Source organism: Nannobrachium achirus (genome assembly GCF_963921795.1).
Source record: "Nannobrachium achirus genome assembly, chromosome: 21".
NCBI classification, from domain to species: Eukaryota; Metazoa; Chordata; class Actinopteri; order Myctophiformes; family Myctophidae; genus Nannobrachium; species Nannobrachium achirus.
This window is the reverse complement of record NC_137828.1, coordinates 20814739-20841161: the sequence shown is the minus strand read 5'-3', so window position 1 is coordinate 20841161 and position 26423 is coordinate 20814739. Positions and strand designations below refer to the sequence as shown.

The 26423-nt window shown below is 41.8% G+C and overlaps 1 protein-coding gene across 1 annotated transcript in view; it reads right to left on the bottom strand.

Annotated features, from left to right (window-relative positions):
- ctnnd2a (catenin (cadherin-associated protein), delta 2a) overlaps positions 1-26423 on the bottom strand; it is a gene marked incomplete at both ends in the record, with an annotated part of 625519 nt that overhangs the window by 327085 nt on the left and 272011 nt on the right. The window contains 3 exons of the mRNA XM_080752281.1: positions 6101-6230; positions 19472-19589; positions 24302-24530. Coding sequence (XP_080608407.1) covers positions 6101-6230; positions 19472-19589; positions 24302-24530 — 477 coding nt within the window. The remainder of the gene's footprint in view (positions 1-6100; positions 6231-19471; positions 19590-24301; positions 24531-26423) is intronic.

The following is a 26423-nucleotide window of genomic DNA, read 5'->3' as shown; positions in this document are numbered from 1 at the left end:
CAACTGGTCAGTCAAATGAGATAAAGGCATAAAAGTGATATTACACTGATTGTATATCTGTTCTTGAGCTAATTGTTCATTCCCCAATATCATGAAGGCTAATTTGACCTTTGGGCGACACAAATAAGTTGGTGTGTCCGAAAACAGTTACTGCACTCTGCCTTTGTAGGGCAGTATAGTACACACAGGTGCTGCTGTAAAAAAGCAGGGGGTCAAGTGTGTATCTGCTTGTGGCAAGTGTAATGGAGAATGCAAGAACATCAACCAGGCAGACGAGATGTAATAAAATATGTTCTTATGGAAGAAGAGTCGTTTTTTTTTTACTAATGGTTGGAATAGATTCAGCACCCCTGAAAACCCCTAGTTAGAGACCTCACATATTCATATTTTTCACCCAAGCCCTAATTAAGAGGGCTGCTGTTTTTTGTTGCTCACTACGGCTGGATCGTAGAGCGAACGCGATCCGTGAACCGTCGTGCACGCAGTTAATGAGTTAAGTACAGTGCTTAAGCAAATGCATTTAGTTACTTTACACCTCTGCCTCTGGGCAGATGCCTTCTCTTTTCCACGTTGTTTAAGCTACAGTGGAGAGGCCAGACATTGTGTACATCATGTCAACGGATAATCTCATTCCTGCACAGCTCCTACACAACAGTATCTGCCTGCACTGTGACTCCGACTGAGTTCAAATACAGCACTGTCAATATGAGAGCTTCACTGAGCTCAAACGCAACACTGTCATTGGGTGTGTTCTCACTTCAAAGCGAGCAAACATCTCTCACCCCCAGTGTTGGGCAGTAACGAATTACTAATAATATATTACTGTAATATTATTACTTTTTCCAGTAACGAGTAATATAAGGTATTACTCTAAAAAAAATGGTAATATATAACGCTTTACTTCGCCAAAAAAAAGCCTCGCTACTCCGTTACTGAGCGTGATTTGTGTTTTTGTTCTTCATCATCATTATCTACTCATAGTAGCAAGTTTCCGCATCATGCAACAATAAAACAGACCTACAAACTATCAAGACATATCAACAGAGATAAGATGTAGCTTGTAGATCTGCCGCAGCCTGCGCAGAGCTATGACGTATATCTTATGCAAAAATAGAACCGACCTACAAACTACAAACACATATCAACAGAGTTGCGCTGTTGCTTGTAGATCTGCCGCAGCCTGGGCAGAGTTATGACGTATATTGTGCGCGACTGGTGACCAGTTCAACACAACAGAAAGGATGGCGGAACATGATGAAGAAGTGTTTACTTTTCACGGCTGGAAGTATCAGCATTATTTTGAGTTTGTGAGCGTCAAAGATGCCAAGAACATTATTGTCCGTTGTACACTTTGCGTGGGCAATAAAACACTTTCCACAGCAAAAAATACGACGTCTAACTTGTTGAAGCACTTGGAAAAAGTGCACGCCAATGTTAAGCTCACCGAAGCTGCGCCTGCTGCCCCTGCCGCCTTGCCTGCCGCTAAGGATGGCCCCTCCGTCCCAAAACAGCAGAAACTGGATTTCAGAAAAGATATTCCTAGATTAAATCAAGACGAGCTGAAGAAGCTGGTGGCTGGGTATGTTGTAGAGGAAATGTTACCCTTATCCACAGTTGACAAGCCCTCATTTCGAAACATCATTGACAAAATACCTGTGAAACCCGATGTCAGCCTGCCACTGAGAAAATCATTTTCTTCTTGGCTTGATAGAGAATATGTGGGGATGGAAATTAAATTGAAGGCGACTTTAGGTGAGGCAGACTTTGTTTCCACTACAGCTGACATCTGGACGGCAAACAACAAGAGCTACCTAGGAGTTACAGTGCACTGGATCAGCCCTATAACTTTGGAGCGACACAAGGCAGCTATTGCATGTAAAAGAATTAGAGGCAGGCACACATTTGATGTAATTGGCTCAGAAATAGATAACATCCATTCATCATATGGACTTGTTGGCAAAGTTGTAGCCACTGTGACTGACAACGCATCAAACTTTGCCAAGGCGTTTAGAGTATACCAGCCTGTCACAATGGACTCTGATTCAGAATCAGAACAGGACGAAAACCATGCCGATGATGATGTAACTTATACAGATGTCACAGATATCCTCGACGTCCCCATTGATGACAATGAGACTGACGCTCTGTTTACCCTGCCGCCACATTACCGGTGTGCTTCGCATACAATGAATCTGATTTCCACGGGCGATGTCGACAAATACTTAAATTCCAGTGCAGAGACCAAGAATGTGTACAGAACTAGCGTTGCAAAATGTACTGCTCTTTGGAATAAAGCAAGTCGATCATCAGTTGCATCAGAATATGTGGAGGAAGCAAACCCCAGAAAGCTACTAGTGCCGTCATCCGTAAGGTGGAATTCGTTTTACGATGCTGTTTCCAGAGTCATTGAAATCCCCACGACTGAGCGCAACGACCTGTGCGTAAAACTGGGAATTAAGTGTCTCAGTGAGAAGGAATATCAATTCCTGCAGGAATACTGCATCGTGATGAAGCCCCTTACTGTAGCTTTGGACGTACTGCAAGGGGACAACTGTCACTATGGGGCTTTAATACCAACCCTCGAAATCTTGGTGACAAGGACACTTGCTACAAAGGACACCGTGAGGATAACAGCTGGCCTTCCAGACGTCATTGTGCAGGTAAGCCTATATTATCTTTTGCAGATTTAATGATTGCATTGTCAAAGCAGTCAATATAAATTATCAAAATTAATTTTAACATTGCTTAGGGCAGTGTTTCTCAACCTGTGTGTCTGGGGCTCCCCAAATTATTTTTGGGGGACCCCAGATGAATAGCTTACTGTGCAACATTGTTTTTCTCTCTCAACAGTTAACAAACCCACATACATTTTAAGTGTATATAGGTTATATGCACATTTCTAAAGTGACAATTTATGGACTTTTAATACACCTAAAATGACAAACTAAACATTGGTCAAATTGTCAAATATTAGAGGCAGTAATTGTGAAAATAGCAGAACTACATGCTTGTAGATTGTCTATTTTCACAATAGAACTGTGTTACACACAATGTAATGCCTCAACTCTTAGTTCTAGTAAGGTGGTTAAAATATGATTATTTTGGGGGTCGCAGCATGAAAATGTTGAGAACTACTGCTTTAGAGCAAATGGCCCCCATATAAATAAAATACTAATAGATCAAATTGTGTTTTTCAGGCCATCCAGACACAGTTTGCTCCTGTGCTGCGCTCAGATGATGCACTTCTGGCTGCTGTGAGTTGTCCGAAATTCAAGCTGAGATGGCTGAGAGATGAAGGTAGGAGAGAGACCACAAAGGAGCTTCTGACAGCTGAGTGTCGCAAATCCGCTGAGGCGGTCGCTGAGGAGGTTGCCTCTGAATCCACCGCGTCAGACAGCGCTGCTGAAATGGACTTTTTTGCATTTGAGAAAGAGCCCGAGAACAGCTACTCTGTAGAACAAGAAGTTGTGGATTATTTGAGGTCAGGGTATGAGGTTTCAACTCTGAACAAGTTCTCCAACATCAAAAAGTTGTTCTTGAAGTACAACACCCCAACCCCATCTAGTGCACCTGTGGAGCGCCTTTTTAGTGTAGGAGGGTTGGTGCTCACCCCTAAAAGAAACAGATTGTCAGATAAGCGATTCGAAAGGCTTGTGCTAATGAGATACAATCACTGCTACTACACTGAAGTGAAGAAGAAGAAGTGATTTGAACTTCACTGAACAGTAAACTTTAGGACCTTATGTTAGGGGCAGGACAGAGATAACTAAACAAGCTGGACATATCTGCCTATGTGGTTGTAGGAGACATTTTATTTCATTTAATGTTATTGTTTAAGATGCACAATCATTACGTTTAAAAATGTTGTATTTTATTATTTTATATAAAAGTACTACAGACTGTCAGGACTTCATTTTGAAAACATTTGGTTGGATTGTGAAACTAACCAAGTTAAAAGGTCAGAGAGACTGCTGCTTTATTTTTTAAGATTTACAGACTGTCAGGACTTGTTGGCTACATTTGGTTGTAAGGTAACTGCTGGTAAGTCAGAGAGACTGCTGCTTTATTGTGTATATATTTGTTTTATATACTAAGATCTACACTCTACAGTGTCCGTACATTTGGTTGGATTGTCAAACTACTATCTAAGTTAAATAGTCAGAGAGACTGCTGCTTTATTTTGTATTTATTTTATATACTTTAAGATCTACTGTGTCAGTACATTTGGTTGGATTGTGAAACTAACAAAGTTAAAAAGTCAGAGAGACTGCTGCTTTATTTAGTATTTATTTGTTTTATATACTGTAAGATCTACAGTGTCAGTACATTTGGTTGGATTGTGAAACTAAGTTAAAAGAGTCAGAGAGACTGCTGCTTTATTTCTTTATTTTTATATATAAGATTTACAGACTGTCAGGACTTGTTAGCTTCGTTTTGAAAACGTGGTTGCATTGTGAAAATCACTAAGTCAGAGAGACTGCTGCTTTATTTTGTATTTTTGATTTATATACTGTAAGATCTACAGTGTCAGTACTCAGGTTTTGTTGGATGCCTTTTGAAAGCATTGTACTCGTCTTAAAAAAGCGAACTATTTTGTTTTATAGTCTTGCTATTGTTCCAATAAATTTGATTCAGTTCTAAAAGAAGCTGGCTAAACAGATTGTGGTGTTGTACATCTCATTTCTTTTCGCGGGTAAAAAAAAAAAAAAGTAATATAACTTAATATATTATATATTACTCTCTTTTACAAGTAATAAGTAATATAATATTATTACTTTTTCCAAGGTGTAATAAGTAATAAGTAACGATTACTCTCCTAAGTAATATTGCCCAACACTGCTCACCCCTCATAACACCTCCATGGGTATACTGAGAGTTACAAGACGAGTCACAGATGGGTGCACACAAACATACTCTCTCTCACTCACACACACACACACACACACACACACACACACACACACACACACACACACACACACACACACACACACACACACACACACACACACACACACACACACACACACACACACACACACACTAGGGATGGGACAATATGAAAATGTCATATCACGATTATTGTGTCAAAATAAATCGCGATTTACCATATTATCCTGGGGTGGAACATTTGCCAAAAAATAGCAGATCTACAAGCTCACAACTTGTGAGCTTGTAAAACGGCTATTTTTTGGAAAAGACATTCGATAGAGAGTGAAAAAAAACTGTATAAAGTACATATATTTATACCTTTTACCAATTATAGAGGGTCCAAGTGGTACCGGATATGCAGCTCGGCAAATAAAAGGTGAATTGATCCCAGTGCATGACGGAGGACGATATCACGATAAATTAAATCTCCACTACATCTACGATAATCATGAGTGTTTTTTATCACAATAAATGATAATATAGCTTACGGTCACACACACACACACACACACACACACACACACACACACACACACACACACACACACACACACACACACACACACACACACACACGCGTGCGCGCGCGTGCGCAAACGCAGGCGCACCCAGGAATCAAACCCATGTCTCCCAAGTGGAAGTCTAACATCTTAACCACTACACCAAAGTACTACTACACCAGAGTTTTGAGACCATCAAACTGAGGCAGTGAGTCACTCTGCTACACAAAAAAAAAAAAAAACATAAAAAATAAACGGAGCACGCATGAAAAAGAAAGAAAAAAGGTTTTTCACCCACTGCTTTGCAGACAATAAACATGCTTCTGCTTCTCCCACTTTGAGAACAACTGATCTACATCAGTGATTCTCAACCTGTGTGGGCGGTCAGCATATTGCAAGTGTGCCTCCAAATAGGTGGCACAACACCATATGATTTCAATAATACAATCTGAAACGTTTCTGTGAGAAGAAGAAATGTCGGCTGCCGTGTTACGTAAGTGGTCAGATGGCTGGGCTGGGCTGTGTGTGTGTGTGTGTGTGTGAGTGTGTGTGTGTGTGTGTGTGTGTGTGTGTGTGTGTGTGCGCGCGTGCGTGCGTGCGTGCGTGCGTGCGTGCGTGCGTGCGTGCGTGCGTGCGTGCGTGCGTGCGTGCGTGCGTGCGTGGCCTACCTGCCAGGCTGCCAGGCCGTTGCAGGGATGCCGTGGCGTACATTTCGTGGGAGATCTTGTACTGGTCATTGTGGTGGGAAGCCAGGCGCTTGGGAGACAGAGTGGCGTAACTCCCTATGCCCGAACTCATCTGCAAAAGGAGACAGAGACATAAATTCAAAACATTTTGGCTCAGGTCACCCCTGTTAATAACTCTTTCCTCCACGGCACCCCTGATTTACCTTGTTAAGATAGCAACTTAAGTCATATTAATGGTATGTAAATAAGCAACTCTTTCCCCCTAAGATACAATAAGTCACAACGTGTTTGTAGATCTGCTATATTTGGCGAAGAGACTCAAAATATTATCACAAACTATTCCGAGGCACCCCTGTACTTGCATCAAGCACGGCAGCCACTTTGAGAAACACTTTAGATAACTCCTTATGCCCGACTCATCTCCACGCAACAGCATGTATCATAAAGGGCCCCTCAGAAGAGCAGCGGTTGCCGCAGGGGCTCCCGCTAGGATTAGCGGTGGCCGCGCCGCGGTGAGACATAAACACACTTGCCCGCCTCCCATTGCAAATGAATTACTCGGAGGCGTAGACCGCGTACCGTCTGGAACCCCCTTTACTCTGCTGTGCGTCGCGGCAACAAGGCAGTCATCAGCAAGGATGTCGTGTGGAAGTGGCAGCCAGATGCCCTGAGGTCGGCCGATCAGTCGCTCCTGGTTGTGCCCAAAACTAGATATCGTTGCTGTCGGGCAGAAACCTCCTATTGGCTCCTATACGAATATTCAAACTTTTTGTGGGTTTACTTTCGTAAATAAAAGCCCTACTTGCTCCTGCCACAGTACAGTGTCAAACTAAAATATTGATGAACTGTATTAAAGCTATACTGTGTAAGTTGCTCAACTAGTGGTCTGTAGCAGTATAGCAAACCGCGGTCGCGTCTGCTTTTTTCGGCCGTTTTTCGCCGCGGACCGGGCCGTCAGACCACCGCGTCCGCCTCGCCTCGCCGAGGCGCTTTCAATGAGGTCTCCCGTGTCCCTCTACGAGCAGCGGTTGGGGAGTTACATGCTAGACTCCTAGACCAGTGTAAACACTGCAGTGTACTTCCTGAAGGCGTGTTTCCTAAACCCGCCAGAGAGCCCGGCAGTGTATGATCTGCGCTGTGATTGGCCGGTAGTGTATCATGTGTGTATGATCTGCAATGTGATTGGCCAACGTATACACAACGTATACGGATGATGCAGATGACGTCATTTTGCCGGGAAATCCCGCCCCTGTCAAGGCTAAGTAGAAAACATATAAAGAAAAGGCTTTTGGGGCTGAAATGAACAGAGTGGGGGTTCTAAAACTTTAGCGATTTAATAGTTAGGACAATTCTAAGATATGTTTTATAAAAAAAGTTACATAGTATAACTTTAACTGCTTATTGTAAGTCGCTTTGGATTAAAAGTGTCTGCTAAATGTGTAAATTGTAGCCAGTGGTGTAAAGTAACTACAGCTGTGCCGTTTCAACTCTTCTTTTCATAGCTCTTTTCCTGAAATGTCCTGCAAATGCATTTTTTACCACAGGTTTCTTTCCCTGTTTTTCCTTTCTAGTCTTTATGTTGAATGAAGCGTATTTTAGCAGAAACTTGCAAATGTAAAGAAACCACTCCATTCCCATTGAAAAGCAGAATCCTCCTTATCCATAGGTAAATGTAAACTGTAAATACATGTACTTAGGTACTGTGCTTAACACTTCGCCAGCCGAAATAGAATGGCTTGTTGGTAGATTAGCCGTGAAATTTCTATTATTATATTATGATCTGAACTGCATTCATTTTACAAGACCATCACCGCTATATCACGTGGTCTTCATCCCCCATAAACATCACGCGATCCCCGTTGTATTCTCACCACAGTCACCAAACAAATTCCTCCCTCTGCATTGGCTTAGAGTGGCGGTTTCGGCCGATGCATCTCCTCCCTGTGCGTTTCGCGTGCGCGTCTGCTCAAATAATCCAAGTGTGACTCTACAGTTGTAGATATGAACAGTTTCGCTAGCTTAGCCCCCAGCACTCCAGCTGTGCTAGCACTAATGTCTAAACAGAAAACGGACGGGAGCAGGGAAGCTATTACAGGGAAAGGACCTGACGTCACTTCTGCTTCATGTCAGAGGAGCCATGCGCTATCGATGGACGAGCGGTGACTAGGGAAGGTTAGACGATCGCCGATTTTCGGATAAAAATCATTTATTTCGTTTTTAATGACATAGTACGGTAAAAGACGGCGCGGCTGAGACATCCTTGCTCAGATGTCCGGTATATTACGGTTTTAATATTAAGTGGCTCCCCGTGGCTTGGAAAGGGTTAAGTAACATTTTGAGGTATTTGTACTTTACTTGAGTGTTTCCAATTTCCAATACGTTTACTTCTACTCCACAACATCTTGGATCCAAATATTGTACTTTTACTCCACTACATGTATTTGTAAACTTTAGTTACTAATTTCTTTGTAGATTTGGATTATTACAAAACATACATTAAACAGTTCAATCGTATATACATTTCAGCCATTTGAAAATAGTCGCTCTACAAGCTCACAGTGTGTCGTGATCTTCTATTTTCAAAAGATATAGGCCTACATTGTAAAACTTCAAATGGGACATTCTGCATAACGAGTACTTTCTACTTTTGGTACTTTATGTACATTTTGATACTTTTGTATCTTTTGTACCTTTATTCAAGTACATTTTCACTTGTAAGGGTGCCCTCACACCAAAATATCTAGAGTGGAATCCGCCAATGCATTTCAATGAGAATGGAGCGTTTTTTGCAGCAATCCTCTACTGGCAAAAAAAAAAACGCTCCATTCTCATTGAAATGCATTGGCAGATTCCAATCTAGGTGTTTTGGTGTGAGGGCACCCTGACAGAGTATTTCTGCATTGCAGTATTGATACTTTTACTTTAGTAACAAATGTGAGTACTTTTTCCACCACTGAAAGTAGCAGATCTGCAAGCCCGAGCCTTTGCAGCGGCTACATGGCCCCAACACTCTGGAACATCGTGCCATCTTACATTCATTCTGCTCGTTCATTGGAAGTTTGTAAATCTTTATTACAGACAATGTTTTTTTTTCCTTCTCCCTGGCCTCGGTTTGATTGTGTAAAAACCTTGGTCTTGAGTTTCATTTCAGAACTCTGTAATGATGTAATGCTTTTTCCTTTTTCTTTTCTTCTTGCCCTGTTTTACTCCTGATCTGTAATGCATTATGTGTTTTGCCTTCTTGTCATAAACCGTTTAATTCTTTTGTATGTTTTGTTTTCATTCTGACCTCACGTACTTTGGTCGACCTTTGGTAAATGTGCTCTATATATAAAGTTTGAATTTAATTGAGTTGAGATGTTTCTTTTCAGTATGTTTGATGTACAGTGCAGTATATTCTCTTGCAATTTCGCATTGATCTAAAGGCTCAAATGTGTGCATAATTCATAGGATATGGAATACCAAATGAGGGTAAAGACACAGCAAACAACGGTGGGAAAGGTACTCAATTATTTGACTTAAGTAAAAGTATCAATACTGCAATGTAGATATACTCTAGCTCAGCTAGACTATCTGCCATTGCTAACACAAGGCAGCAGTAGGGCTGTTCAGCTCTGTACATTTTTCTCAGCACCAAGTCATGAGGAACCAACCAGGACTCTTTATGCAATTGTAGGGGAGGGTGGTTTAGTCCGGCTGCCAACAGGCCTTTTTTGGCTTAAGTATGACATTTGGGATATCGTATATTTTTCGTCTCTCTCTCTCTCTCTCTCCCCCTCATCACTCTCATATGCACGTCTGGTTGCACAAACACACACGGGTTAAGTTACACTTTTTCCTGTTAATAATAACCTGTGTGAAATAAGCTGCATTGAGAAGTAAACGGGAGACACTTTATTGTGAAGGTAAGACAGGAAATGATAGTTGTTGCTGGGTAGGCCCAGAGCCCTAGAATGGAGAGTTGCGTCACTCCCGTTCACTTCATGGGGCCAGGTCTTCTACGCACACATCTATTGGCGTATAGTGACAAACGGCCAACCGGAAGTTTACAAAATGCATTGAAGTCTATGAGGTGTAAAGTGACAATGAACCACGTGACCAGCGCTGTTTCTGACCCCGCGGTGACACCACTCTCTGATTATACTGCTCTGGGTAGGCCTAGTTGTCGGTTTGTTATGTTGTCGCTAAGCTCTCTATGAGCTGCCTTGGTTGGAATATGAGCGCGCAGTTTAAGTTGTAGTACATGAATGGACAGTCAAAAATAAGTTGTATTATCAGAACTGTTTAGCCTACATTAATTTGCGAACGGGGGCGCTTGGGAGAGAGAAGACAGCAGTCCATTTCAGCGTCATCTTGCAATGCGCACTGTGAACCCATTGGAATTATGGAAGACACGCAGGGCAACTACAACCCATATAAAACAAACTTTATACAATCGATTGAAGTTCTTTATGAGGAGATGTTATGGAAACTGTACAAGATCACCACCAAAGCCTTTACAACCTTCCCAAAGTTGCATAATGCATGGACGCACTATCGTGACCAGACTGACTCGACCATACAAGTGAGTAGTCTATAATTGATTCCTTTCTGGCCAGATTAATCTATCAGCCTATGAAATATTTGTGCAGACCCCACTTTCAGACTATTTCTCATAATTCTGTACATTATTATGTGTTGAAAACATGATGCAACACAAACAACTTGTTATGAAACCATGCAGTATGTGTGCAAACACAGCCTGCGTGAGTAGTCCAATATAATTAATTTCCTTATGCAAGATGAAGCTGTATGTTTATTTGTACAGCCTACTACTCCTTTACATTCAATTAGTTCAGTCCCAACTATACAGCAGGACTTAAACTGTTGTTATTGGCTATGTTTTTGCACCTGCTTGTCATCCATGCATTAAACGTATTATGTCCGGTATTTTTATCAGATGTCCGATAAATTTTAATCATGCCGGTCACGGTGACCGGCTGTTAAAAATCCTAGCGCGACCTCTGATATATACATATATATATATATATATATATATATATATATATATATATATATATATATATATATATATACACACACACACACACACACACACACACACACACACACACACACACACACACACACACACATTCATGAAACCACCTGCTGACCGCCTGTCAGCCTTGAGCATTTTTTTTTTATAGCAAGCATTTGTTTTGCATGAAAAACATTCCATGGGCTAAAAACAGCCCCACAATACTATGGTTTAGTGATGAGTCATCACTTTTCACTGTTCACTTTCCCCTAGTTTGACCCCTCCACATACTACTTAAAGCAGATTCCTGGGGGGATTTCTTTCCTTTATAGTATAGTGTATAGTAAGTGAATGGGCCAAACACTTTTACCCCATAAATAAATTGCTCAATGCTGACAGGCGGTCAGCACTCAGCAGGTGGATTCATGACTATGTATATAGACAATATTTTAGGCCAAAAAAAAAAAAAAAAAAAAAATATATATATATATATATATATATATATCCACGAGTTTCCTACGCCCCATAGTGCATTGCGCAAACGTCTGCACCGAGGTTCCGCCGCCGATTTACAAGCTCACAACGGGTTGCATCTGCGACGCGACGTGAGCTTGTATGTCTGCTGTTAAACCCGGAAGTTTGGTCCTGATAGTCTCCAGTAAACTCCCGCGGAAACTTGTGGATATATATATATATATATATATATATATATATACCACATTTCATAGCCCACCTCAGCCCCTACAAAACTGTGAAAAGTGATGACTCATCACTAAACCATAGTTTTGTGGGGCTGTTTTTACCCCAAGGGATGTTTTTCCATGCAAAACAAATGCTTGCAATGGATTCAGAATCATTAAAAAACCCTAGTTTGACCCCTCACATGCTACTTAAAGCAGATTTTTGGGGGGGTATTTTTTCCCCTTTATAGTAAGTGATGGGGCCCAAAATGTACGCCCTGTAAAAGAAATTGCTCATTGCTGACAGGCGGTCAGCAGGTGGATTCATGACTGTATGTATATAGGCCAATAAAAAAGAACTAGGCTATATACCAAAGTTCATACCACACCTAAGGGGCAGCCGGACTATATCACCTTTGCTGTTTCCACTGTGTTTGTATCGTTCCAAGATGTGTTTCTGGGGCTACTCTGATTGGTTGTAGGTCTAACCAATAGTTTTTGTAACCTATTACATTTCAGCTATTTTCAAATGGCTGAAATGTATATAGGGCATAAATGTAGTGGAGTAAAAGTGTAACATTTGGATCCGAGAAAGTATTGGAGTACAAATACTTGTAAATACTTTTATACTAAAATTGTACCTAAGTACAATACTTGAGTAAATGTACTTAGTTACTTTACACCACTGACAACAGAGCAAAAGGTAGCCTAATTGTCAATGTTGGATGGAAACCTGCTATGTCCACAACAGTTACTTCTCAGGATTGTCACAGTCTCTGTGTTGCGTTATTTGGAATTGCACCCGAGTTCTGGGCGGAGCCATTTGTTTTCACATCCGTCGGCAGGTTAGTTACTCGGAGCGTTAGTTTCACTGAGGTTAAGGTTAGGGTTATGGTTAGGGTTAGGCATGGTTTTACTGAGGTTAAGGTTAGGGTTAGGGTTAGGCATAGTTTTACTGAGGTTAAGGTTAGAGTTAGGGTTAGGTTTAAAGGTCCATGAAACACAAAATCACTTTTTCTATAAATATATATTATATCAATGAGTCACTTGTGATAGGGAGCAGTGATATGGTTCAGTTTGCCTATAGCCTTGTGGATTCAGAGCTTTCTGCTGGTCTCTGCAGCTATTTCTGTTTACTTCCAGTTTCTAGAAGAAAAGAAAACTTTGGCGCCACTCATTAAATATTAGCTATCATTGTTCTAGAGTGCAATGTGACGTAGGCATATCTAATTAATATTAACGTTTGTTTAATATAGAGTTGTATCAAGGGGGGGCGTGGTTTCATTCTGCCCTTGTTGTGGCGTCTTGTTGTGTTGTTCAGAGCATAGACTGTAGGGCTGTCGCAGTGGGGCACTTGTTGATTAGATTTGGCAACTCCATGTTCTATAACCAGTTAAAATGGGCAAGTATTTTACAAACAAGCTGTCTGAGCTTTTTTCCATGGACACACTTTCTCCAGCTTTGGACTGTTTACCAGGGAACCGAAGAAGAAGGGACGCTAAGCTATCGCCGATAGCTATTTTCTGTGTAGTGTGTGTGTGTGTGTGTGTGTGTGTGTGTGTGTGCGTGCGTGCGTGCGTGCGTGCGTGTGTGTGTGTGCGTGCGTCGTGACAGCGCGCGTTCCGTGGTAAACAGTCCAAAGCTGGAGAAAGTGTGTCACTGGATAAGCTCAGCCAGCTTCTTTGTAAAATACTTGCCCATTTTAAATGGCTATAGAAAATGGAGTTGCCGAATCTTTATACGTTTTACACCTCCAATGGCTGGTTTTAAAAATTGTTTCCGAAATGGAAACAGCAACAAGTGCGACAGCTTCGCTCTGTCTCTCTGATAGTTCTAACACAATGATGTGCACGCATTACTCCGCCCCCTCCCCCCACAACAGCAGATAACCACGCCTACATTTCAGATTTCTTTTCATGTTCTGAAATCCCATAAAACAAATAAAGAGGCGGGGTTTCTTATCCCTTTAAGTGATCGCACCTCCGTGCGGTCCAAGCGAACAAAAAGGGGCGCTCCCTAGCGTCAGTTCAGCCTCCATGGGCGGAGTTTGCCCAGAACTCGGGTGCAATTCCAAATAACGCGTCTGTGTGTTTGTCTGTGTGTGTGTGTGTCTTTGTGAGTGGGCGTGTGTTTTGGGCGGCGGCTTGGCTCCAGTTTCCAGCAGGCACACCTGGTTCCAGTTCCCTGCCTGCCCACGCTGTGCCCACCACAGGCCCACACCACGACCTCCTCTCTCCAGCCTTTGTTTAATAAACACCCTTGGACTTTGACTGTGTTTTTGTCTGCTTTTGGGTCTGCCAGTTTTACAAATCGTGACAAGGCTATACTGTAGATTTTTGTTTTACATTTTGTTCAAATGGATTCAATGTGGTAATTATTTAATTACAAGCTCTTGTATTGCTTTTCATTGGTTCAATATTTATAAAACCCCCACACACATACTCTTAACCACTTGCACTTCAAAAATAGCGGACCTACACGTTCACAAATGTGCACCAATATGATGCATTGAGAGTAGGGGTGTAACGATATAGTAACTGAATCGAAAAATCAATTTTAATTTGCAATGATCTACTTTATGGTTTGCAAAAGCAAAATATCGTACCACTTTGTATCGTATCGAATCGTTTTAAAATGCAGTAATCGGTAACGAATCGTTTTGCAATGCAAATCATTGATTGTATGGAAATTAAGTATTTGTGCCTTGTATTTGGCAATTTTAACTCTACTACTGCCAGATTATTTATTTATTTATTGGGTCTGGTGCCATCAAAAAGCGGCTTACCTTTACGACGTTATAGTAGATAGATAGACATTTATTTATTATTATTATTTATTTTTTATTGTGCAACAATGCACTTTGGCAGACCAGGCAGCAGAGGGTGGCGTCATGCAAGAATTAATGTGAATTTGTCCGGTATGGCTTGCCATACATTGAGAGCAGTCTCTGGCCACAGAGCCTCAGGGCCAGAGAAAATCAACACGGAAGAGAATTGGTCTCCGTTGATGTTAACACATAATGGATTTTTAAGACCATCACTGCGGGCGATGTGATTACAGTACACGGCGGCGCAACCCCTCATCAGCTTACGGACATCAACAAGGTAAACGAACGAACGGCCGTATTGGCGCGGCGCGACCTCGAGAATTGGTGCGAACAGGAACGTCCGTAGCGGTATAAGAGTTAAGAGGGAAAATGTGGTCTAATTACTTTTCCATTCCATAGCTACTCTTGGTCTATCGATAAATGTGTGTAATCTCTGTGTTCATGTCAAGGAGGGTTTGTCCATGTGTTGAAATATAATGTCCATGTATTTGCTAGATAATCACAGCGTTTACTTCCACAATAATAGATTTTTTACATGTTTTACACAGATTTAATTTCTTTGCTAAATAGTTACTATATCGATTTTAAATCATTGAATCGAATCTTATCGTATCGCCATGAATGAACCAATATCGTCCTTGTATCGTATTGTTAACCATGTATCGTGATGCGTATCATATCGTTGTTAAAATGTATCATTACACCCCTAATTGAGAGCTTGTAGATAGGCTATTTTTGCTACTTTTGTGTGATACTGTAGTAGGATGAAATAGGGAATTAAATTACAGAAAACACACACACACACACACACACACACACACACACACACACACACACACACACACACACACACACACACACACACACACACACACACACACACACACACACACACTGAAACATGGAGATACAAGGTTGCTGCTGTGGCTTTTTTTTTGCTGTTTTTTCAAACAACCCTTAATCTGCTTGCCTATGGTGTTGACAGGGCGTCAACCCAACACACACACACACACACACACACACACACACACACACACACACACACACACACACACACACACACACACACACACACACACACACACACACACACACACAATTGGCCATCATCATGTGGTGCACCTGTGGTAAACGAATCTCACGCTGAGTGTTCATAGGCGCTGTTGGAGCCATTTTCAATTTCAGAGAATTAATGCAGTGCAAGCAGGGTGACCAGATGTCCCACGTTTCCAAGGCTTTGTTTTTATCTGGATTTCATCAAATGGCCGTGTGGGGAAAGCACTCCAATTACCCTCTTTTTTTTTTCTTATAGTTTTTATCCCACAATTTTGTAACCCATTTTTTCACCCAGTGCCAATTGCCTATGTAATCCTGGGCTCTGCTCTCCCTCTGCCGCGCCTGGAGAGACAACAGACTGACCTCATGCTTCCTTCAATGCATGAGTAGTCCAAGTTGTTTCTTTTCACCTGACAGGGGGGATTTCCCTGGGATGGACGTAGCGCGTGGAAGGAACACGTTATTCCAACCAGTTCCTATCCCCTCCATCAGGCGCCCCGGCTGGCCAGGGGGAGGCATTATTGAGACCAGGATTACGTGCGTGTTTTTTGTGAGGGTATCAACCCTAGGAGACACGGGGAGAACATGCAAACTCCACACAGAAAGGCCCTATCGCCAACCCCACCTACTGTAGGGTGTGGGCGCTGATGACGCGGAGGGAGGAACACGCCGCCAGCGTCCACAGCGTCCCCCTGCGGGAATCGAACCCAGGACCTTCTAGCTGTGAGGCGAAGCGCTAACCACTGCGCCAAGGCCATCGCGTGTTTGTCGAGGTCGCGGCAACAGAAAATTAAAGATCCGCCAATCATAGTAAACCACACACACTGGACAACAAGATCGAGTCCAGACGGAGCCTTTGTAGCCTATACCATAACGTAACCATAACGCATTAACATTAACATGACATGTTACTATCTGAAGTAGGCCTAATGCTACTGCCCTGTCCCTGTGATTTTTATATGCAAACTGCTAATAAAGTAATCAATCAAAAGAACGAGAGATTTATCTGCGTGACTTACAGTGCGTGCGCCACGGTGCGTGCATGGATGTTTCTTTCTGACAACCAGCTAAATATTGTCCAATTACCGTGATAGCAGACGCAATTTATATCCGACACAAATTGATTAGAAGTTTTCCCTGCCGGGACCTCAACTAGTGAAAACAGCAGATCTACAAGCTCACAACGCGTCTCTTCACTTGCTGTGAGCTTGTAGATTGGATATTTTCACTAGGCCTAGCCTACTTCAAATTATTCTTTTTATATGTAATTTCTTAGATGTGTTTGCTTGTTTTAAAACAATATGAATACATAATCATGTAGGATAGGCTATGCGGTCGGTCGGTGAAATGACGCAATGAGGAGGCATAATATAGGCCTATACACTGGACCCATATCATACTGTAGCTTTTTATAGTCTTGAAATAAAAGATAATTTGACAGACAAAACTATAGCCTGCATGTAGGCCTATAGACCACTGTTACTGCAATCGAGATAATATTTCTTTATAAAGACAACGGGTAGCGTATGTCCATGGCGCGCCAGAGCGCCACAGCCACAGGCGTGATTTTTGATTGATAGCATAAATAGAAAGGGAGATATACTATCACATGTAAAATAAATAGAGAGTTCACAGAATAAATACAAATTTGAATAAGAGCAATTGCTTGAGAAATGACCAGGGTCTGGGAATTGAAGCAGCTATGGGGCGATCAACATTATCCACCTCCACCCAGCTTTACTCTATAGCTTTTTATTGCCTTGGTAGGCTGTCAGACTATATTTTTGTTTGGTTTAAATAGGCCTACTGTTACATTTCATAATGAAATGTTTGGCTATTTATTATGATATGGTTAAACCATGGCGTGATCATTTGCATTTGGTGCGTTGTATTATAGCCAATAAAAACAATATTTCTGTTAGAAGCCGTTGTCATTGAATGTTCTTTAGATTCAGGAAACATCTATGAAGTGTCTTACTAGCTCAGAAATAAATCAAATTAGTCTATTAAGTGTGTTGTAGCCTTATTCTATAGATATTATTAACCGTAATCTACTTGCGTTCTGGAGTCATTCAATGAAATGTCGGGTTGATGCGTTGCCGTCTCCAATCTCTCCATGTGTCCAAAAAAAACAGATGTATAAACTGTTGACACGCCGTGACGCAATGCGTTGATATCTTGTAACTCTGTTTTTTTGGTGTGGCGCAGCGCGCATCGCGCACGATCACGGAGAAAAAGAAAGACTCCACCGTTTGGCGTTTGATTCAAATCAACCATGGTTTGGTCAATTAAGCGATAAAAAAAGGTTTCCTCATTCCTTGAAAAGCCCAGCATGACCTATTTGCTGTGCAATTAATGAATGAAACTGATGGAGCAAAATGGCATGCCACACTTAGCAAATAATTTCTTTGAATAGACTCATCTTATATAAACAGAATTGACACAATGAACTGACACTCTATCACTTCTGCTAATTATATAGGTATTCTAGGACTAGGTATTAGTATTAACTGAATGAGTGGTTGGTTTGATTTTATTTATAATGAAATTGAAGGCAAAAACAAGCATTAATTCATTATTTAATCGTGCGAAGACAGTCGACCCAAATTGCGCAAGGAAACCCCACCTGCGGTTTTATTAGAATGCTATAAATAAAGTGCTCATGCTTCTCAAATAGACTACACAAATACAATAACTGGAGCTTAGGTCTGCAGCAGCAGGGATTATTAATTCCAGGGGTGATGTGCGGTAACCGTTTCAACCAGTTTTTTTTTTTTTTTGCAAATGAAATGATGCATGCAGCAGCAGCAGCAGTAGTCCATAAATAATCAAAGCAAGCATGTAACATAATGTCAATCAAATTGGATATTAAAATATGCCCACACAGTCTGTGTAGTTTGGCAGGGAGGCAGGTCCGGTGCATCACATACAGCAGGCCATGACAACAAAATGAGAATGGCTTGTAAATAGCCTAACATTTCCTCGTTGCAATGAACAGCTAAATGATTTCCAAATAGGGTCACATTAACAACCACAGCAACTAGACCATAGAATGACAAAAGAACAAGCTGACAAAGTGTCAAAATCTATCAAAATCAAACGTTATTTTGTATTTATTCCTTGGCTGGCTTCTGCGTCCAGGAACGCGGAAGAATGGCTGTCTGAGTGTGTCTGTTCATTCTGGAGGTGGGGGGGGCTTGATTGCAGGGAATCAAGCGCTGCGCTACAAGGAATCAAATTGATTGGTCGTTATGGGGAGAACCCAGGATCGCGCCGCCGCGGCACATTCCAGGGAAACAGGGACCACGATTGGCGGCCCACCTTCGACAGAGAAGTCACAGCAGGCGCCACCGTGCCCCCCAATTACCCTCTTTGAAGAGAGAAATAAAGTGACATCATGAATCAAAGCGCAGGTGTTACGTTGAGAGGTGTGCTGGTGAGCTTGTAGATCTGCTATCTCCACTACTTTTGTGTGACGCTCTTGTATGATGAAGTAGGACATTAATTTATGAAAAATAAATTTGTTTAAATGTGCCGATACAAGGTTTCTGCCCGACAGCACCCATTCACTACTCATTTACCATTGACGAGATATGACAGATTTCTTTTTTATTTCATGTATTTAATAACAGCGATGGTGCGCATCTGCTAAAATAATCGGATCCGGTTTCCAATAGGAAACAGGATGTAGGCGTGATTAGGCTCCCATGTAAGTTTTTTCCGGGAAAATGCCCCACAGAGACAGTTCAGTGGAGAGTCGTTTTGTTTACCTGGTGAAGTGGTGATGACGACGCACTGGCTCCGCCCCCTGTAGAAGTCGAGCTGGGCGGAGACGCCACTCTCAGGGGAGCCCCGCCCCCTCCCACCGCTGTCGCGGCGACTGTGGTGCTGAAAAGAGCATAGCAGAACAGCGAGGTTTATACCTCCAATGTCAACATTTTCCAACAAAAATCCTCTCTATCCACTAATATTGAAAAAGTTTATATAGTTTTTCAGTTGCCTCATATTGATATGTAACCACTTAAACCCCATAATATGGTGGAGCGTAGTCCCTCAGGGCTCTATACTAGTGTATTTTCTGTCTTCTGTTATTGTGGGGAAAGCTCATAGCACACAATGAAGGTGCTTTTTGATTTAATTCATCCTGGCAGCCTGCGTGCGTGCAGCAGTTGAGTCACCTGAGGAAACCTAGTATCGACTGTAACGGTTAATAAATAATATTGTTCGTGTGGGCAGTCTACATGCCTTTTACATGTGTCTTTATTAAGACAGACAGGAAAGCTCAGAGGCGTATGAGAGAGCTAGTGCTGTGCCTGTGCTCTGGTGGAAAATGTCAGTATTTAGCAACTTTACTACATTTTGAGGTAGGTTTACTTTGAATAAGAGTACCGTCAGCGTGTCCAGCTCGGACTTATGTTTTAGATCATGTGCCACAGAAGAAGGCTCCTTTTTACATTGTACAAGGCAAAGTTAAAACATTCTGGTACGATATCTGTGATACACTGGCTACAATTATAGATGCTCCCTTCCCATTAGACCCTGAACTTTGCCTATTGGGCAATTTCACCAGCATCAGTGCAAATCTAAGAAAACACAAAATAAAGTTTTTAGAGGTTGCACTTGGAGATGCTAGGAAATGTATTTCAGTAACTTGGAAGTCTGATCCCACCCGTCCCCATTGCAAGATGGTTCGCAGAGATGAACAGCTGTGTTCCTCTGGAGAAAATTACTTTCTGAGAAGTCAATCAGGGTTTGATACTTTCTTGAAAATCTGGCAACCCTATTTGAACCATATGGAAAACGTTGTCATTACCTGTGTCAGAGATGTTGTAAGTTATCTACAACTGCCTCAGTCTGGGTCTTTTGTTTCTTGAAGCTATTTAATGTCTATACAGTATAATTGTTTCTTTTACTTTCATTCATGTACTATTATCTGTATTATGTTTAATGTGATGTTTTTTATGTATGTGGGTTTGTATGTGTGTGTGTGTGTGTGTGTGTGTGTGTGGGGGGGGGGGGGTGGATTGTATGTATGTTGTATGTGTACTGTGTACCTTTGTGAAAATAAAATAAAAATAAAAAGCGTGTCCAGCTTGGGGGTTCAATCCACCAGCCGAGTGATACCAAAGACTACGCGTCATGCCTGGGGTATGCACTTTGAGGACAACTCCTGACTAAATAAATATGCTCGCTGTCCTACAGTATATTGATCTCAAATGACTGTCCATGGGGTATATTTAATAGAATTGCCCCTGTCGTTCCCCCAGCAGACCTCAGCAGCCATAGCGGGGAGCCAATAAGCATATTGCTACTTAAGCTTTTTTTTTTTCTTTTCTTTTTTGCGGTCAAGGTTTAGTTTTTTTCTGTTAGTTGTATTTATTAATATTATGTTGTGATTGTACACACATCCATGCCTTGGTTGTCACACACGAGCCGCCACAGTCTCGTAAATCATGTTTTGGGGTGAGCATTCAGCACAACTGCCAATCAAAGACAGTACTGGCCAATCACAGCGTGTCTTTACCCGGGACTTGGCAAAACACATAACAGCATAAGATCTGTTTAGCATACTACGGCGGCTCCTGTCGTGAGGGACAACCAAGGCATGGATGCATGTGTAAAGTAGCAACATTCTTATGGGCTTCACTCTATGCTATGAGGGGAAATTGGACGACAGAGGCAATTCTGCAATATGGACCCCATGGCAAGTAATTTGGGATCAATATACAGTACACACATCCATATATCGTATTATACAGTAAGTAGGAACATTAGCCTACAGTACATGTTATTTTGTCTGGAGTTGTCCTTTAACCCATTTAGTGCTCCAGAAATGAACAGGTTAACATGTCCAGCGTGCCTCCCGCAGGCTGCATCCACGGCCGTTGTCTTATTTTGAAGGCCAGAAGTCCATAGCGTAAACACTTCCGGTCTGGCGTCATGACGTCATTCACCGGAAGCGATCGTCATCAACATGCGGTTGTGTAATGGCCGATCGATGCCTTTCAACATGTGTTTTATTAGCGAGAATCTAATGCCATCCTTGGCTTTAAAAGTGTTGTTTGGAGATAATGGACATTAAAGATGAGATTCCCCGTCGGCCTCCATGTTAAGGGATTACTATTTTGTGCACGTGCATCCGTGATGATGATGAATCAGCGAGTCCAATCGTGCCAATCGTTTCCAACGGACCCTCGGGTAAGAACGCCAGCGTTACTCTATATACAGTACTTTTCGCGAGTATACTCGGGATCGGCACTCTAAATACTTGAGTATTTTTCACGAGTATACTCGGGATCGGCTAGAAATGAGTTAAGTACATCAAGCCGCCTCACGCTATACAGAAATGGGAGATACAGTAGGCTCCTGCTGATCTACAAGCTCACTACGTGCCGCAATGTGCAGCGTTGTGAGCTTGCATATCAGCTATTTTTGAAAATGTTTCAAAAATATCGAAAATGTATTTGAATTTTCTTTAAACATAAATCTTCTCTTCTGGGGGTCCCTGGCAAAAAAAATATATTTTCAGATGGGTCTGCGGGCCAAATGCACTTCAATTTTGGGGGTGGGGGGTCCTCGACATGAAAAGGTTTGAGACCCACTGCTTTGAAGCACATTAAATTGCTGGTCCAACTATTCCAAAATAAATGATGTTGCTATATTGGTCAGAGTCATGGTCTGTCTGACATGATCGCGCCTACAGATCAATGATCATACCGGTAGCTATATTACATGTCCAGATCAATGAAGTGAACAGCAACAGAAACCATGTTGTGCCCTGGGCTGAGGTGGCTGATGAGGTGAACAACAGATCAGGACAATGTTGCATTACATTGCTATCGGGTGGAAACCTTGTACTGTATGTCCAAAAAACATTCCTTTCTTTCATGCTCCCTGAGCAAGACTCTTAACCCCTCATTGCTCCCTGAGCGCCGCAGAATGGCGCTCACTGCTCCTAGTTGTTATAGCTAGGGGTCTTCAACGTTTTGAGGCCAAGGACCCCTTAGTTGAGAAAGAGATGAAGCAGGGACCCCCAAAACCTTTTCATAGATTCCATTTAGTTTAATCATTTGACAGCACAATCGTCAGTGTATTTTGGATTTGTGTCAACTGTCAATTATTGTTTGTTTTCAGATATTTAACCACTTGAACCGTCAAAACGTAATAAACATGACCTTCCCCTCTACGCCAAAGCTCTTTGCCGGAAATAGCCGATCTATAAGCTCACAACGCCTCGCAGCGCTTGAAGATCTGCTATTTTTGGCTAAAGTTCTCAGAATATGGACACTAGGGTTCAAGTGGTTAATATAAAAAAGGATACAAAAAAAGTTTCTATCACACAAAGATTTGGAGGCCCCCCTGTAGTAACTCTGAGGACCCTCTAGGGGTCCCGGAACCCCCTGTTGAAGACCATTGTGTTATAGTATTGGTAAATGCAGTGGAACATTTTCAAGTTTGTGTAAATGCACAGTGAAGGGAAAAAATAAAACACCCCAAGGAGAAGATTCCAACAGAACTGTAGCAGAACTACAAGCTCACAACGCAAGCTTGTAGATGTGCAATTTTTACTACAGTTTTGTATGATGAAGCAGGGCATTCATTTACAAAAAGAAAACTAAAGAAAAGAAAAACTATAACATTGAAATATGGAGATACAAGGTTTCTGCCTGACAGCGACACGTGTCCCTATAAGTTGCTGCCCACTGTGGTGCAGATACACAAGCTCGAAACGTGGTGTGAAGCCACGCGCTTTGAGCTTGTAGATCTGCTACTTAAGGGTAACAGTCTTGGACATAAAGAGGTTTCCACTCGACGAGACGATTTGAAAGTGCAGACTGATTTGAAAAGCTTAGCCAAAAATAGTCGCTGCAAATGATACGGATTTGAAACTAAATTGAAATGTCCATGATTTATTCATTGTGCAATTATCTTTAGTCAGCAGTGACTCAATTATTCATTTTTGTCCAGTAACGTTTTAATGACTTTGGATCAAATCAAAAACAAATATGAAATCTAAAAATAAAGGGGGAAATGGTCTATGTGGGATACATACGTCTGAAGCTGTGAATGAACAATTAAGTACCATGACAAGACTTGCCAGAAACCCATTTTATTCACTACTTTTACTTACTTATTCCACCACTTATGAGATAGTCGGCACAAGCGGAGAGTTGCAACAATGAGGAAATTCACAAAAGTGACATCTCACTTTCAACTTTTTAAAGTGAGTCAAGCAGCAAATGAGCTGTTGAATGAATAAGTTATGTCTGTAATATACAGACATAAGCGCCCTTCTTTTCTTTTTTTTTAGATATATTTCTGTCCTGATAGATGCTAGTTTACGGGTTACTGTTCTCATTTGACAATACAGCAAGATGACATATAGTACAAAATAGTGATGCCAGGTTGATGGTCATTCAGGACTATCTTTTTACTTGTTTCTGGTAATATTATTGTCAGGTCATTTTGTATGTTCGTGGCAAAAATTGAATTTTGACAAAAAAAAAGTCCACCACAAGCCAACATGGCGATGATCCCTGTGCCTAAGGCTATCCTGTTCACATCACAGAAAACACAAAACAGTCCTGCTTGCATCCTACCTGTAGGACCTGGCCAGTCGGTTGGCAGGGGAATGTTTGCTGGGCGAGGAGGAGGGGGAGGAAGGCAGTCGCTGGGTGGTGGCGTAGCTCGGCGCGTCGGAGGCTGAAACCAGCCGCTGGAGCTTACTGGGGGACCCGGAGGCCGAGCCCGAGCCCCCTGCTCCCCCTCCTCCAGTCAGGGGAGAGCTGACGCGCTGGGCCGGCAGGGTGGAGCTGGAGTAGTAGATACCTGGAGGGCCCAAGGAAGACAGGAAGAAAGATAGTCACTAACACATTAATACCTATCCTATCCCATGATGCAACTCCACACTGGGCCGTGAGGATCGGCCGCGTTTAGGATTTTTCATTGGGATAGTGTTTTCTGCAGGTGATTCAGTCCGAGTGTATCAAAGGATGCGTTCGGAAATGCGCACCGGGAGTGTGCTCAGTGTAGTGAGTGCCTAAACCTAACCCTAATCCTAACCCTAAACTCAGTAAAACTATATGCCTAAACCTAACCCTACCCCTAACCTTAACCTCAGTAAAACTATGCCTAAACCTAACCTTAACCCCTAACCCTAACCACACCCGGTGCGCATTTCCGAACGCACCATTTGTTACACTCGGACTGAATCACCTGCAGAAAACACTCTCCCATTTTTCATTTCCGTGTGAAAAGAAACATACTCAGCCGCCATTTTAGACCGTGAATTTCCACAACATGGACTCGATTGTGGCTTCCGGGGCTCTTCAAAATAAAGGCATCCCAAGTGTTAAAGGCAGTGGTGGGAAAAGTACTCAATATTTTTGCTTAAAGGGATATTCCACTTTCAACAGCTTACAGGGGAAGGGCTTCTCTCCACATACACACCCATTGTAACTTCAAACTCCATTTTAACCACGATAGATTCATTAAAAACACCCATTATTTTTTCTGGTGACTCATATTACCCTCCTAATACGTGAGCAGGCCGTGTTTTATCCATAACTTTTTTCATTTATTTTTAATAATTATTTGGGAAAATGGAAAAAATGAAATACAACAAATAATTATTAAAAATAAATGAAAAAGTTATGGAAAAAAAACACGGCCTGCTCACGTATTAGGAGGGTAGTATGAGTCACCAGAAAAAATAATGGGTGTTTTTAATGAATCTATCATGGTTAAAAGGAAGTTTGAAGTTACAATGGTTGTGTATGGGGAGAGGCCCTGGGCCTGGAGGGCCTGGTAACATTTACATCAAATATCTAAATATTGAATCAAGCAAATTAAAAACTGTTCAGGGTGTTCATAAAAGCCTGATTAGACAATAAAATTACCAAAAGTTTTTTTGAAAGTGTAATATCCCTTTAACTCATTTAATGCCAGCCTATCACCACTAGAGGGCATCCCAGTGGCCAGAGAATAATAGAGATATGCTGGTAATGCATGCCCAAGCCCTGGAGCCATGACTTGCCAGAACACTTTCCTTTGTGCATTTACAGGAAGAGGATGAAGTTAGCTTGAAGTTAGCTATTGGCTACCAAGCATTTTAGAAGATCTATTTTCGGCAATTTAGCCACGATTAAACCTTGCACACCTCATGCATGGGAAAAAAACAGAGAAGAATGAGCTCTAAAAAATCCAATGCAATCCTGGATTGCATTGTTGTGGTTTTGTGCAGTTTGTTCACAGCTTTCAAACAAAAAAATCCGATTGGAAATCCGTTCAGGCATTCTTGAGATAATAGCCATTATGTTATGTTGTTATGTAAACAAAAATGGCTGCCCTGTATGTTAGATGGGGTTGTATGGGGTTGGAACATGCAAAATCGCGATTGAAATCATGTTCACTAGTTTTGATGGGGTCCAAAAAAAAAAAAAAAAAAAAAAAACGAATTTATTCGGTTTTGGCACTCCTTAATACGTTTTAATAAACCGAATTTATTCGGTTTTGGCACTAGAAGAGTTTTTAAGTAAAAGTATCAATACTGCAATGTATTGATGTATTTGTTAGGGTACCGTCACACCAAAGCATGGTTGCCAGCTGATAAGCAGATCCTGCCAATGCATTTCAATGGGAATGGAGCAAATTATTGGTTCTCAAGCTTTTCTGGATCAAGGTCGACTTGAAAATCTCGAAAGCATTCGCGGCCCACCCATC